Below are 15,379 nucleotides of genomic sequence, written 5' to 3'. Positions count from 1 at the left end.
TAATCAGTTCAGCTTTCAGAAGGACAATAGACTAAAGACAGCTGAGGTAAGAAGTTGGGTTTTTTTTCCCCTAGCTTGGATTCAAAGATTTGTCTTGATGTTACTTTGTTTTTCCCTGAAGCATACTGGAATTATAAAGCTTGCTGCTATCTTCATATGCATATATTTCACTTGTGTGGGCTCCACATGTTCTGCTGGATAAAATGCATTAGAGAGATGAAAGAATTAAAAGCTTTCAATCTTTAATATACAAAGAAGACCTGTATGTCATCTAAAATCTGTTTCACCAACACAAGTAATTACTACAATAATGGATTTTAAATGTAGCATCCATTTATTTTCAAAAAAGCAGTTTTTGAGTTACTGTATGCAAATATAACTGATTCTTAAGTAACTGGAAGTTACTTCTGAAGTACCATTGCCTTTTCAGAGTCCAAGCTAACCAACATCACCCTTACTTTGTTAGATCTTCTTTGCTGGAAGGGATAGAAAGACGTGGCTCAGCAGAAGAGATACTGGCTGATACTAATTTCTGTCTGAAAATGAGCAGGTTACTTGAACTTGCTCAGCAACTTGCTCCTGGTTTGCAAGGCAGTGATGAAGTGTTATTAGACCTACTGCACAGATAATGCCCAAAAGTTACATAAACCCCACTTATGTCTTCTGCTGGTAAAGAGAGTCTCCCTGGAGAGCTGCTGCACTGCTGGGCAGGCTAAGGCCAACTCGGCCTCTGAATGGGCTGGTCTTGGTTTTTGAGGAGACACCTATGCTGTTTATTCAGCTGCAATTCAGAGCAGTTGTTATACCCTGCCCTCCCCTAAAAGCATGTCAGACACAAGCCAAGATTATCTCTTGTGGAGGTGCCCAGAATAGAGCCCTCTGCAAAGGCAAAGAGCACTCAACAGCAGCACAGATAATTCAAATGAGTGGGACACAACACAGAAATAAGAGTTTCCAAATGGAAACCATCCCACAGATCTGATGTGCTTACGCTTAAATTACTGTTCTCATGATAACAGCTTTAGAGCAGTCTGCTCTTACCAAATGAACTACTGATTCAGTAATAACATGAGAGGGTGCATCACCTTCTGAATCATCATCTCCTCCTGTGCCAGGGAGGCTTACACAGAAATAACAGTCTAACTTTGTTTAGTTATGAGATTACCTTAATTTATTATCTGGGTTTACCTTTTTCTAAAGTAACTTAACATGCAAGTTATTTTCTGGAGCCAGCAATGGAATTTTACATGCTTTATCAACTGATTTTTTCTTCTGTATTTAAATGAAGATCTTAATTTACATGTTTGTTTAAAAATTTGCCTTGTGGTATTCAGATAACATCTTACAAAAAGATGGCCTGAGAAAACCCTCTCTACTTCAGGAACAATGTGTTCCTTCCACTGTCTGATGAAGAAATACTATCCGTAAGAAATAGGGATACATTAAGTTGGTTTCCAAAAAAAAATATATACATATATTTTCATAACAGCATGTGCCCATGGAGGTTTAATAATATAATTTCATACTGCACAGTATTCCTGCAGATTTTCTTCTTCGGAAAAATGGCATCAAAACTGGCACTCAGATGTAGCAGAAGTCAGATTTTGTAGAGAAGGCCCGTTACTGATACCCAGGAAGTGGCAACTTCTGTCCTTCCTTTGCTTCAAAGAAGGTGTAAGAGAGAGTGATCAAATCAACTTTAGCCATTTTAGGGTCCTCTGCGAACTCTGGGTCAATGTAGAAAAAGACAGGCATGTCCACTTCCTCCTGAGGATTTAGCCTCTGTTCTTCAAAACAAAAACACTGCAGGTGAGAGGAAAAAAAAAATTCCACAATTAGACAACAATGGTGATGATAAATTTTATCTCTGCCAACATGAGAGAAATGTTAATGGTTTAAAATTAACTCTCATTCCCTTTACACCCCTAAAATCCTGGGAAGGATCAATAAGATGAGCAACAAGACAGCAACTGTGTTACTGGTGATATAGGAAAAAAATATATTACCTTTTAATGAAGTGTGTAAAGGTGTCAAGGAGCCAGACCAGCTCACATCGTTCTGCCTGCCCTGAGAGTGGTACTAAATAACACGGATTTTGGAGCCGCTCTGATGGGATGAGCAGCTTGGTGTGAGGGCAATACGGCTAAGAATGCACTTTGTCATTTGAAATAAACAAGGTATTTTCTTAAAATGTTGGCATACAAAGAATGTTGTCCAGGATTAAAATGCAATTTATGGGTAACTGTTTTCCTTTGTGTAAAGGAAAATGCAATCTTTGCTTTGTTCACACTTACTTGTATTTTATTGAAATACTGTCCTGCTTCAAAGGGGACAACGTTGTAGGTGGAGATTCCAATTATTGGCTTGTCAGTAGGATTTTTTGCTTTGTAAAATGCCAGTGCAGTCTCTCCTGGTACCACCTGTGTAACATAATTGTACAGTCATTTTCTTTGATTTTCTTTTTTTTTTTTTTTTTAATTCACTGCAGCCCTCTACCCCTCAAACCAAGTTCTTTAGACTTTATCTAGAATTAATTTTCTCTGTTGCTGTTTCAAATTGGTTATTTCACATGTATTTTTGATTACATGAAATTCACCCATATTCAAAATTAAAAGCTTCAATCCTGTTCTATGTATTTTTAATCTTACCATTTTGCCTGAGTCTTCTATTATCCTTAGCAGTTCAACAGCACACAGAGCATTTTTAATATGCAGATTTAGATATGGTGTGCATTTAGTTTCTGAGTTTATTCTTTCAGTACTGGACTCGAACTTTTAAGAAGCATAACTCCTTATTTTGAGAACTAATTTGAAACAGAAAAGTTGTGATTTTTAAATATAAAAAAAAGTTCTTATAAGGATAGGGCAATAGGAGAAACAGTACAGATTTAGATATACTGTAATACTATATATTTTAAAGTATATATATATATACACACACACACATACTTTTACAGTGTATGTACCATGTGTATATATGAAGTGTATACATAAATATAGTTTCAGTAACTTTTGATAGCTGAAAGGGGTAGCAGAGGGGCTGCTACACACAATATCCTGTAAAAAGGACATTGCCATGCTGGAGCATGTCCAGCAAAGGGCAACAAAGCTGATCAAAGTTCTAGAGAACATGTCTGGGGTTGTTCATTCTCAAGAAGAGGAGGCTCAAGTGGAACATGACTGCTCTCTGGAACTACTGACAGGAACGTGTAGTGAGGTGGGGAGCGGGCCCTTCTGCCGTGCTTGCACTGAGAGCACCAGAGGAAAGGGCCTTGGGATGAGACAGGGGAGAGTCCCATTAGATATTAGAAACATTTTCCACTGTTGGTGTGGTCAGGCTTTGGAAAGGGCTGCCCAGGGAGGGGGTGGAGTCCCCATCCCTGGAGCTGCTCAAGAGGTGCTGGACCTGGCGCGGGTGCTGCGGTTTAGAGGTTACAGTAGCAGTGCCGGCTGCACGGTCGGACCGAGTGATCGTAAAGGCCTCTTCCAACCGTGACCACGGCTCTGCGCGGGGGGAAGGCGATGACTCACGTAGATCTCGCTCTGCTGCGGTTTGAAGTTCCACTGGATGCTGGCGTGCGTGTCGGCGTTGAACGTGACCCTGATGAGCCGGTCCCGCACGGGCTCCATGCGCTCGATCCACTCCGCGTCGCGCCCCGCGCCCGCCGTCCCGCCGAGCCCCGTGGCCTGTCAGGGAAGGGCAGTGAGGGCCCCGCGCCCGCGGAACCGGCGCCGGCCGCGGGCCCTCCGTACCTGGCAGTAGAGGCGGTAGAGCGGCACGGCCGCGTACGACAGCCCCACCATGCCCACGGCCGCCGCCGCGATGTAGCCCACGGCCGAGCGGTTCCGGCGCCGCCACTCCTCCTCCTGCTGCCGGGTGAAGGGGTTGGAGCCCCGCACGCCGCGGGTCCCGCAGAGCCCGGGCCGGGGCAAGGCCCCGAGCCGCAGCCCGCGACCACAGCGCGCCCAGCACCGCACGCACAGTGCCATGGCCGCAGCGCGGGGGCTCTCGGGACGGGTGGCCGGGGAACGGGGCGGAGAATGGGACAGGAACGGGGCGGGACGGAGGCGGGACGGGGCGGGAGAGGAGGGGGGGCGGGGGGAAGGCAGAGGGCGGCGGCGGGCCGAGTCGCCATCGCGTCACTGCCCGCTGCGCCCCCCTCGGAGCGCGCTGAGCGCGGGGGTCCCGGCGGAGCCGCCCGTGGCTGCCCCCTCCTCGCTCGCCAGCGGGACGGCTCGGGCGCAGGTTGTGTACAAGGTAACTGGAGCAGCCCACAGGCCGGTGGGGTTCCACGGCTCCCCCCAGCACTGAGCGGGCTGTGCTGGACGGGAGTGGTACCGAAAGGCCGGCCAGGAGCGGGGTCACCGGGAGGGGCGGTGGTCCCGCAGGTACACCGCACCAGAGGTGGCTGGTACCAGAGGGATGACCTGGGTCCCGCAGATATCTGGTTGTTCCTCTGGTCCTCCAGGACGGGCTCTGGGCTGCTCCGGGTGGTCCTTCCGGGGCCTGCAGTTTCTCCCCTTTTGTGGACACTTGGCGCCGGTTGTTTGTTTATTCCTTTTTCCCCCGGTCCTTTGCTTCTCGTTATTTTCATTTCTAGGGATCTGGTTTTGTTCAGGCAGAGGTACTGACACGCTGCAAAGGTACCGAGTGCTGTTAGTATAAACAGCAGTAACCTGAGGACGGGCAAAGTCAGGCAAGTTCACAAACAGTAGTTTTTCACACGGCTGATGCCTTGCACTGTAATAAAATTTGCTGTAGCAATACTTGAATTTACTGCTTTAGAGCTGTGCCTGTCTTCTGTGGTGGTTCCAGTAAGGTGAGTCACACAAGGATTGGCAGCTCCTGGTACTTTTTCATTTTCCATGTTGAATAACAGAATGGTAAAGGCTCGGTGTGTTATTTCCCCTGTGTTCAGATGACTGGGGTTTTTTTTGTTCTTTAATGAGCAAAACCTGAAAATGTTTACTGCAGGAGCATTTGTGGTATTCCAACGTGGATTTAACATCTTTTTCACTCAAGAAATACAGACACACAGGAATTAGAGTGGTTTTGTGGAGGCTGACACTGTACCTGGAGATTTTGCTGTATCTTGCCCAGGATCTGTGGTGTGACACTGGTGCCAGGAGCCCCTGTGCTGTCTTTGCCTGTGTGTTGGGAGAGTTCCTTGTCCCTGTTGTTTGGAAATAATTCCGGTTCTGGGTTGTGGCATGTGAGGGTTCAGCTGTGCACCTCACAAGGTCAGGAAGATCTGCTACTACTGATACAAACACATATTTTTTTGCATTAATGCTTTTTAAGCAGTTTTTGAAGTGATTGTAGTTCAGTACATCCAGGGTTGTATTTCCTGTCAACCTGTTGTATGTACTAATAGAAATACAATGTGAATTTCTGGGGGCTTTGGCTACATTAGTGGTATGTAAGCCTATTTTGTGTGTTTTGGCCTGTTCTACGTACTTCATGTGAGAAGATCAGAGACACTAAATACCAGAGATTAAGTTAAAAAAACATGAGAAAACAAGACCTACAAAACACCTTTCCCTTTCCAAATAAATTTAAATGGAAAAAAAAGGAGATTGTCTTTGCTTTCAGCAGTTATGTTGCATCATCCTAGAGTTGTAATCTGGTTTTTTTCCTATTTTAGAAGATTTTGATCCTGGGTAGGAGCCTGTTCTTCATGTGTCAGAACTCATTTTCAACTTCTATTTTAATAGTGCTTCTCAGAAGATGTCCAGTACAGATCCCCTCACAAATACAGAGAAGGAGTAAGTACTTTTTTTTCCCTAGATACAGAAATACAATTAATGGATTAGAATATTAAAATTTTTGCAGTTTCATTGGTAGGATCTTGTCTTGATGAAGACTTAAAGAAAAATGACTCTGATATTGAAAGTCTGCAGTAATGTTGTAGGAAAGCTGACACCCACACCAGTGAATTTACACTTTAAGGGAGGAATTGTCCTTTAAGCTTTTCATTAATTTAATGTCCTTGGTTAGGACTAGTTTTGTAGAGATAAAACCCTGCATAGAGATTTCTTAATTTAATGCTTCTGAACTGTGAAATAGTTAAACTACTTGTATATAGTAGATCACTTCTTTGTGTATCTGGGGTACCTGTAGTAACATAAGACTGGAGGTTTTGTATTACAGTGTATTACTTTTTCAGAATACTCTGTCTGTATACCTTTAATATTTTATATGTAGTACTTAGGAACCATCATATATTTACCAATGTCACAGGATGTAAAAAAAAATACACTGATTCTATAAAACATAATCTTATGCACTTAAGAGTTCGATCAGATTCTAAGTGTTGGACATGGATTCAGTCATGATTGAAAAGCGTAACACCAGACCCTTTCCAAACTGCCAAATAACCCTGCTAATGCTGTCATCAAAGCCAGAATTGAAACCAGGCACAGGCAGCTCTTGCTGGACTTACCATGTTTGTTGTACTTGTGCAATAGAATCCAGCAAAGAGTATTCAGAACAATAATAAAAAATTTAACACAGATTTAGAATCATGCCACATCATAAATAACTTGATTGTTTTAGAAAAGAAAAACCACAAAACATTAAAAAAGCTAACTTGCTTTTTACTGGGACCTGAAGAAGCCAAAACTCTGCTTGTCTGATGGAAATTCAGGGTATGTGATCACAAAGATACATCTTTCACCTGTGGCTTGCTAGAATCATGTGAAAGATGAGTTGTTTACATGAGTAGTTCCTAGCTCACTGTATTCCAAAGGTGGTTTTTCACATTAGAGATGAACAGGAAAGGCACCTAATACTGCACTTCTGCTGCATGCTGATAGCAGGCTGTCATTTTCTGTACTTTTATTTCTTGTAGGAGATGATACTTCCAAGAATGTGCTTGTTTATATGTTAACTGAGGTTTACCTGAACTTTAAATCACACCTTTCTTCTCTGTGCAGGGGGTTAGCCTCAAACCATTCATACTTCTCCACAATTACAATGTTGCCCAAGTTTTTTTTTAGGTTTAACAGTTGCTGTGTAATGGCCTACATTTTCTTTTAACCTTTATAGCCTAACCAGCAGAATGTATTTTGAATAATGAGTGGGTTTGGATGGATCACACTGAGCACTCATCCATGCTGTGTGGTGCAGCGTCCCTTTGCCTATGGTCCTTAAAATCTGAACTTGGGGTTAGTGAAGCTGAAAGGCTACAGTTGCATAATGGATTTGCATAGGATTTTTGTAAAAGACCTTTGGTTTATTTGTAACAAAAAAGATCTTGTGAATTGAACTTCCAAAGATTCTGCAGATCTTTTTGTCATCTGCTAAATTATCATGTAATCCATTTCAGTTGCTAAAGCATTGCAAAACTTCCCTTGGGAAAGGCAAGTTGTAATTACAAATGTTGCCAGAATTAAATAGTTTTCCAGCTGTTTGGAAATTAATCTTACTTTAACAACAAATGACAACTCTTGAAAATTTAGTCTTACTTATTTATACTAAATTTCATGGAATTTTGAGTTACAATTTTCCTAGATCTTTCTGGAAGTAAAATGTAATTTGTGTTCCTCTGAGCATGTTCTTGAAAAGCAGAGCACTTGCAAGAGAAACAATAATGATGTTATTCATTAAAAGCAGCACAGCAACAGAATTTGAAGGTAAAGAGGGATAGAAGCCTTGGGGATGATTTCAGGAAGCTGAACAAAGCTTTGAAGAAAGGGTGGAGGAGCAATCTTCCGAACAAGTCATGTATTACTGATAAAAACTCTAGTAAAATGAGAGCAATAAGGCTAATACTACTTTATATCTGCTTAAATTGTCCAGAAGTTTGTCATGTCTGGTTTAATAAAAATAACTTTTTGCTTTTTAACAAGGAAATTGCAGAGCCTTGAGCCATGTGTTAATTGGGGGATTTCAATAGCAGAAAATGTGGTTGGTCTGAGTGATGTATTTTGACAAATGCTCCTGATATTGATACCACAAATTGAACTCCAGTGGTGTTAAGTACAGAGGTTGTTTTGTTGTAGAAAATCTATTGGTACTTTATCTTCTGTAAACTTGCCTAGAGCAAATCTAATTGATATGAGGCTTAAAATATCAATGGCTTTTCTGTAATGCTGGTAACAGCAAAGTGAGCTGACTGAGGAAAAGCTACAAAGGGGCAAATTTTCATCTCTGAATGGATGTGGTCACTGTGCCAGTGGGGCTTTTCACTATTTGGGAACTAGGAAGGCTGCTTTATGTTCCCATTTCCATCTCTGATCTGCTCCTTAATCTGTGGTGGGTCACTCTGCCCCTTCTGTGTGTGCATTGCAGGCTTTCAGGACTGACCAGTCTCTATGAACACTGTTCACACATCTCTCAGCAAAGGGATCCTTTCCCCAGAAGGATTATCTGCTAATGAAACCACAGTCACTGCAGCTTAAAAAAAAAAAAAAAAGGTGCCTGAGATAAGCTTTTGCATTCCTGGCATAGCAGAGCCCTCCTGCTGCACCTCCAGACCTGACAGATGCTGTCTGATCACAGGGCTGCTCCTGGTTAGAGAGGATTCACCTTTCTACTTAAAGCCCTCAGTTTACACAGGGTAGTAGGCTTTCATTTCAAGCTGCAGTCTTGTTATGATTTTTTGAGAGAGGGGGAGTAGTAGGGGTTCTTCTGAGGCAAGCCTGGAAGGAAACATTCATTAACTAAACTGGTGTCAATGCTTAGAATTTCTGAAAATGTGCATCTCTCTGCAAGACCAAGTGTCCTATCACAAGATCTGACCTCTGGGAACAGGGGTGATACATTTGACTTCTTAAACTACATTATTGCCAGTGTAATGACTTAAGTTTGGCAGTTTAATTTCCTTTCACAGAAAAGTACATGCCAGCTTCCATTTCTAGAGGAAATATATAACCCAAGTTCTGTGTTGACTTTTGACTACTGTATCTTGAAAGTCTAAAAATCAAGTTCTGGCAGAAGTCAGTACTGTGATTGAGAATGAAGAGTAATAGCATAATGGCATTCGTTTCATTAATACTCCCAGTCTGCTTTGTTGGCTTTCCCTTTTCTGTGGCTGTGCATAATGCAGTCTGCTAGGAAGATTGCTTTAGAAAGGTCATGAGTTACTGCTTTTGACCTTGTTTGCAGGGAGCATGTAAATAAATTAATAGAAAAAAAAGGAGGAAATAAGTTGCTTTTAATCACCACATTTGCCTTTGGCTGCTGGATCTAGATTGCTTAATCACAGTGTAGTAAATTTTCTCCTTTGCATTTGTCAGTCTTTAAAATGACTCTAAATGGTCATTTCAAAGAGAGAAAAAGTAAGCATTACCTCTCTAGGTGAATTAGTGCATGTGACGCAGAGGCTTTCAGAGGAGATTAAGTAGGCAGAACGCTCAGCTGGAGCTCTGTGTTTGGGTTTTTTAGTTGTTAGCCGAAATCATCCTGCTCATAACGTTTATCCGGCTGAACTGGAAACTTCAGTGTGTTTTTGGTTACGTTGTCCTTGTTTTTCCTGCTATGCTGAAGGATGTCCTTGCTTTCTCCAGGGGCTGAAGATGAACCAGAGCGTTTTGATGGTCTCTCTCTCTTATACTGGTATGCTGAACCATTCAGTTCCGAGGGCATTGCTCTAGTCTGTAATTGGGCAAAGTACAGGAAAGATAATTTAAAAGCTGATAATTTTCAGCTTCTTTTCATCAACAGCCAGAGTTTATAATTTAGTTTTTTATATGTCAAGTGATATGTGTTTTGTGAGCAAAGTGTATTATTCTCCTGTTGATAAACATAGGTAAATGTTTTGTTTGTGCACATAAATGACTAAGAACTACTTAGGAATAGAGATCAGAAGAATATCTAGAGCTCTGTGTTCTGATAAATACACAGTACTTTTAGTAAGTACATACTTACTTTTAATAAGTACTAATAGAAATAAAACCCAAAGCTGTTGAACTTCATTGTGTATGCTGCTAAAAAGCAATAGAAGCAGGTTCATTTTAATTGCCCTTACTGGAGCATCTACACAAAATGTTGCACACTTAGTCTGTTAGCATTCCAGGACTTCAGCTGGAGTGTTGAGTTTAGTATTTTTTAGTCTAAGAAGGTTATAGTGTACATTTTGGTGAGTTTTGCTTGTTTATTTCATCTCTTGCATCACATCTCTACGTGCTAAAACCTTCCTTACAGGTACTTTTGCCTGACCTCAAAAAATGAGTAGCGACATCTGATTATTTAATTTGCATCTTTTTCTGCAAAAAACATTGAATTATTTTTTGTTACTACCTCCAACTGGTTTAGAAGCCTATTTCTTTATTTATGCTGTTGAGCACGTTTCTAAAGCTCTGGGAGAAATATTCTAACATTTCACAAATATTAAAATTGATGACGTAAAATAAATGTTGGATGGGTAATGAATCCAAGTCATTTTACAATGAAATTGTTAAAGCTCTGTTTATTTTATTAGAATTATGACAAGTAGCTTGACTTGAAGATCTATGTTACATGGGGAAAAAAAAAACCTAACACTGAAAGTCAACTAGATGTGATATGCTAAACAAATTTGTGGCATTTGAAAATCTTTGTCTTTACTTTTATGTAATAAAGTAATTTCAAACTGCATGTATGGAGGGTTTTAGTCTTTAGAGCATAAACAGACCTGAGTACCTTGTAAAAGTTGTCTGTCCAAAGTGTCAGTTCTTTCTAATTGTAGGTGGCAGCATCACAATTCCAGTGTTTCAGAGACCCATTACTCCTCTCCACTGACCGTTATTAGCTGTGTGTTCTGTGTCCTCTTTGTCAGAATCCATTTTACTTTCATTAGGATGTCTCTTTTGAAAATATTGCCAGTTACTTCTGCAAATGTAGATCCTTTCCTATTAATTGTCCTGTTCTTAGATTTGATCATATTTCATTATTATTTAATATGGTAGTATATAAAGAGTTTCTAAAATTTCTGGCAAACTCTAAACTTCAGATTAAAGTCTGACATTTGATCTTTTCAGACTTTGCCAAAGTAAAACCTCTGTGTCAATTTGAGCGAGGTTGAAGTAACTTTTGTTCTCTCTTTTTAATTTTAACAAAAAAACTGCTGTGTGAAAACTGCTGAGAGGGAATGGCAGAGAAAAACCGATAGCAGTAGCAGCAAAAGGCAAGAGAGAAAAGAATGGAATATTTGCCTAATTTAGGCAAATTACTAAAAGATTAGTGTACCCTGTTTAAGATTTCAGAGATGGAGACAAGTCAGGACAAAGCATGACTGGGATGCTGTCCTTCAGCCTCCAAACAAATGTGTGGGATAATTGCAGTGACAGTACTGGGTAATAATGCAAAATATTCTGTTCTTGTCATGGAGTAGGACGTTGTCCAAAGGGTATTCTTAAAGAAATATTGGGCTTGGGGATTTGTTCTTCCTTTCAGGCTGTGATTAAGTAAAAGGAGTTTGGTTCACTTTTAGCCTTACAAAGAGTACCTTATGTTCTGCCATATCATGGCATGCTCATGTGCAGTCCTGTCAAACACACACCAAATACACTGGGTTTCATTATTTCTTTTTAGCCTGTGAAACAAATACTTCAAGAAATACTACAGTGAAAATTATACAGTGCTTGAAGCATAGGTTTACTTTTTGTTTCTAAAGGTTATTAGAATTATTAGGTCTCTTCTTGTGACCAGCCTTTCTAAAGCAAAGGCTAATTTTGCAAATACTTTGAAATAAGAAGTTTTGGGAAATTGTTGCTTTTCAGAGCTAGTGCTTTTCCTTTGATAAAGAAATCTCATCCAGTTTTCTTCTAGAAAACCAAAAGAACTGCAGGTGTCCTTTAGAAGCTGGATCTCTTGGCTACTGTTAGAATTTTAAGAACATTTGGACCTTCTGGATTTCTCTCTGCCTTCTGGCACAGCACTTTTTAATGATGTACTCTGGTTTTTGCAGATGTACCCAGTTTCAGGCATAGAGTTCAGGCTGTGTGCTGGATTAGGTTGTGTGGAAGGATTTGGGTCACTGTGTCCTCCACTTTGATCTTCTTTCCCACCCTGATAATGAATTCTTGTTGTTCCATTTCACTAGGCCCCTCTAGAAAATACAACTCTCTATCTAATGTAGAACAATACGTAGGTGAAAGCAGAAAAACCTCAGTGGTGCTTCTGCTCTTTTCTAGAAGAGATCTGCTGAGTCTTCTCCAAAAATGTTGCAGTGAAAGGACAGAGGAGCTATAATACAACTAACAGGTTTTTTACCCATAATTCATCTACATGAAAATAAAACCTGGTAAAGGGTAATCTGTATTTATTTCCTTTCTTAATACTCTGTCTTCTCAGAGCAGTGTGCTGGTTATGAGTCTGATGAAACTGTAAATTTAGGTTTCAAAACTCTTAATTTTACTTTGTATTCTTTTTTAATTCTGTTGCGTGATCAACTTCAAACTATTTCTCTGCCTTTAGACAATTCCAAGTGCCATCCTGGTGTATTTGCTTGGGGTGGGAAGGTACACAGAGGATCAGGCAAAAGAGTTTGGAAAGAAGCCTTTTTTACAATAGAAAAAGAAATCAATGTTGAGTGAAGAAATTAGGAGATTTGGAAAAAGATTGTCCATAAATATAAAATAATATATTTTAGATATCTTAGGAAATAATTTTATGCACTGGCTTAGCTGTGCTTTTGTTCAAATATTCATTACCTAATGTAAACTGATTTTACAGTATGTTTTTCTTGCCTAAATGTTAAGGTGGACCAGCTTGTGGAATTTTGTTTATATTTAATCACTATCCTCTTATTACACAAAATGGGATTCACAGTTCAGCCTGAAGTGCTTTGGGGGAAAAGGAAGTAAATTCTGCATATTTATTGTACCTTTTCATCTGATATTTGTGATGAATAGATTGATTTTTGGCTGGGGAGATGGTGGCTCAGAGATATCAAACAATATGAAGTTGTCAGTGGAGAAGGTTGGTTTGGGTTTGTATTTGAGTTGAAAACACAGTCACTGTAATTTCTTTTCTGTTAACATAGCTCTGCCTACATTTCTATAACTTAATTACTTTTATTTTGTTCCTTAGGACCATTATGGGCCCTCATGGAATTAATCGAGCTGTTCACCGTATCTCTTTCTCCGATTGCCAGAACGGATTAGGTAACTAAGATTGCACATTCGGTTATTCTGAGTAAATCAAACCTAAAAACACCTTTGCCAGCTCACACCTGGCATCGGGAAAGCTTATTTGGCTTTCATGGATTTGACTGAAATGCATTTAGCACAGTAGGTGGAGTAACCAATTTTTCCCTTTTGTCTTTTTGTTTGTTGTTCAGGAGTTAAAATTATTGGAGGTTATCGGGCACAAACAGCAGAAGATTATGGGATTTTCATAAAGAGAATTCTACCTGGGGGGGTGGCTGCTGTAGATAGTAAGTAATTTTAACTTTTTTGGCTACAAACACACTGCATATAAAAAGCTGTCAAAAGAAATCTTTCTTTTACTTTGTGAGTAAGGATCTTTAAAATAGTATGGTTTAGTCAGGTTCTATGAGGTTTTAGCTTACTTTAAGATAGATAAATGAAACTTGGACTCTTTATGGAAAAAGATTTTAATACACTGAGGTCTTGAAAATGTGTTCAAATCTAGATATGGCTGGTGAAGGCAATTGTCAATCTTTCTGGCAATTGGCAGCTCTGTTGAGTGAGTGTTGAGATGCTGAATCACTTTTAATTTATAAGGTATGAGAGTGGGATTTCCTGTATAAACCTAGTATTTTTAGTTAGTTCTGATATTTTTTATTACTATTTTTTAATAGTGGTGTGCTGGTGGTTAAGATCTGTGGGGAGAAAAGAAATTACTCTCAGTAGAGTTTACAATAATTAAGCTACAGACTTCCATCCTAGATCTCTGTATGGGTTTTTTTGAGATTCCATCTTGTCTTGTGCAAAATGATCATTTTAAATAATCTGATTCAACTTCCTAAACTTGAAATTTTCAGAAGGTTAAAAAATGAATTGGTTCTAAAAAATCTTTTTGCTTACTTTATTGGTATCTAAAACATTAATATATCTACACATGGTAACTTACAATAATGCTAAGAGCAAGAGTCAAATAAAATCAGTTCCACAATTGTAAAATATAAATTCTAGTCTCAAAAATATTTATGTTGTGTGTAAATAATACAAATAGCTAAATGGCAGTTATTTTTGGTGGCTATTCTGCTGTTAAAGACTGATTTATAGGTTCTAGTTTTATCTGAATTATCTATCTTACTTAGGATCATGTGCCAAGAGTCATAAAGTTGTTTAATGCATTAAGCCACATAAAATTGAAAGGAAAAGTCCTGGGGTAATACCTGGTTTAATACAATACATTCACCATTTTCTTGTTGATTCATCACTCATGTTGGTTTCATTTAAAGGCCGTTTGCTCACTGGGGACCTAATTCTGGATGTCAATGGAGAAAACCTGGTTGGAGTAACAAATGAAAGGTATGTTGGTACTGATTCCTGAATGTTTATTAGAGCTTGGAATATTATGCATGGACTATTAGGACACTATCAGTGACTGATTGAAAGAGCACAGCCCCCCTGAGATCCTCAGAGGTCAACTTGCAAGTAATTTATCCCATAAATCTAATTCAGCAAAACTGTTGTACAAAAGTGAAGGACTTTATATGCTTCCATAACAGCAGAATCAGCTGGTTTCTTAATGGCCGAGATTACAGAATGTGTATGAAAACAGCAGTAGAAGCTGTTAATGCAACTATCTGCTGGTTCAGTACTGATGAATGTAAATGGATGGTAGCAGCAGTCATGTAATGGTACAATGAAGGGGAAAGAAAGAGCTGAAGATGGTTTCTGTAGCTGGATCTATAGAGATCAGTGCAGCTTTCAGTGCTGGAGATGGAGATTGAAAATGCAAAGGAAAATTGCCGTTTGTATTGCTGAGGGAGATTCTGAGCCAGGCACACCTGAGCAGTAGCTTTTGTTGGGGTGGGCTGTTACTCCTGAAGGAGGCTCAGGAATGCAGCAGGATGGCCCAAGGAGGGATGGGGACAGAAGGGAAGGAAGAGAGAGGTCAGTCCCAGTTTATTGCTGTCAGCAGATGCATCACAGCCTGTCTTTTGCTCTGTTCCCTGGTGCTCACTTTAAGTTTTGCTACTGCCAAGCTCTTTTCTCTGTATCAGGCCATGAAAATTATTAACTACCTTAGCAGTTTGTTGATTTTCCTGCTCTTTTAGCACTGCTCACTTCTTGCCAGCACCCTGGTATATTTATTTGGCCATTTTCTGTCCCCTTCTAGAGCTGTTGACATCCTGAGAACAGCCTCAGCCTCTAATCACATGTCTCTGCTTGTTGCTAGAGATGAAGAAGCAAAGTAAGAGAAAATTTGTTTTAACCTCAAAACTAATAAAAGTCCAGTGCTGTATCTCAGGGTGGGTGGG

The 15,379-nt window shown here is 40.0% G+C and overlaps 2 protein-coding genes across 7 annotated transcripts in view; one reads left to right on the top strand and one right to left on the bottom strand.

The window, feature by feature from the left end:
- Positions 1–311: 311 nt before the first annotated feature.
- On the bottom strand, positions 312–4,080 carry LOC128797535 (cytochrome c oxidase assembly protein COX11, mitochondrial). Its single transcript, XM_053960191.1, has 4 exons — positions 3,753–4,080; positions 3,531–3,686; positions 2,295–2,420; positions 312–1,803 (listed from the first exon to the last, which is right to left on the bottom strand). Exons 1-4 carry the CDS (start codon positions 3,987–3,989, stop codon positions 1,621–1,623), a joined length of 702 nt encoding a protein of 233 aa, XP_053816166.1. The 5' UTR covers positions 3,990–4,080; the 3' UTR covers positions 312–1,620.
- Positions 4,041–15,379, top strand: part of STXBP4 (syntaxin binding protein 4) — a 67,399-nt gene continuing 56,060 nt past the window's right edge. For 5 of the 6 annotated variants that reach the window (XM_053960185.1, XM_053960184.1, XM_053960189.1 and 2 more), the window contains exons 1-7: positions 4,041–4,257; positions 5,715–5,765; positions 9,510–9,558; positions 13,015–13,088; positions 13,265–13,360; positions 14,354–14,423; positions 15,238–15,312. In XM_053960185.1, coding sequence (XP_053816160.1) covers positions 4,041–4,257; positions 5,715–5,765; positions 9,510–9,558; positions 13,015–13,088; positions 13,265–13,360; positions 14,354–14,423; positions 15,238–15,312 — 632 coding nt within the window. The remainder of the gene's footprint in view (positions 4,258–5,714; positions 5,766–9,509; positions 9,559–13,014; positions 13,089–13,264; positions 13,361–14,353; positions 14,424–15,237; positions 15,313–15,379) is intronic. The other variant, XM_053960188.1, reaches the window with a different exon arrangement.

The sequence above is a fragment of the Vidua chalybeata genome, chromosome 19 (genome assembly GCF_026979565.1).
Source record: "Vidua chalybeata isolate OUT-0048 chromosome 19, bVidCha1 merged haplotype, whole genome shotgun sequence".
Lineage (NCBI taxonomy): Eukaryota > Metazoa > Chordata > Aves > Passeriformes > Viduidae > Vidua > Vidua chalybeata.
The sequence above is the reverse complement of the archived record's forward strand: the minus strand, read 5'-3'. Positions and strand labels throughout refer to the sequence as shown.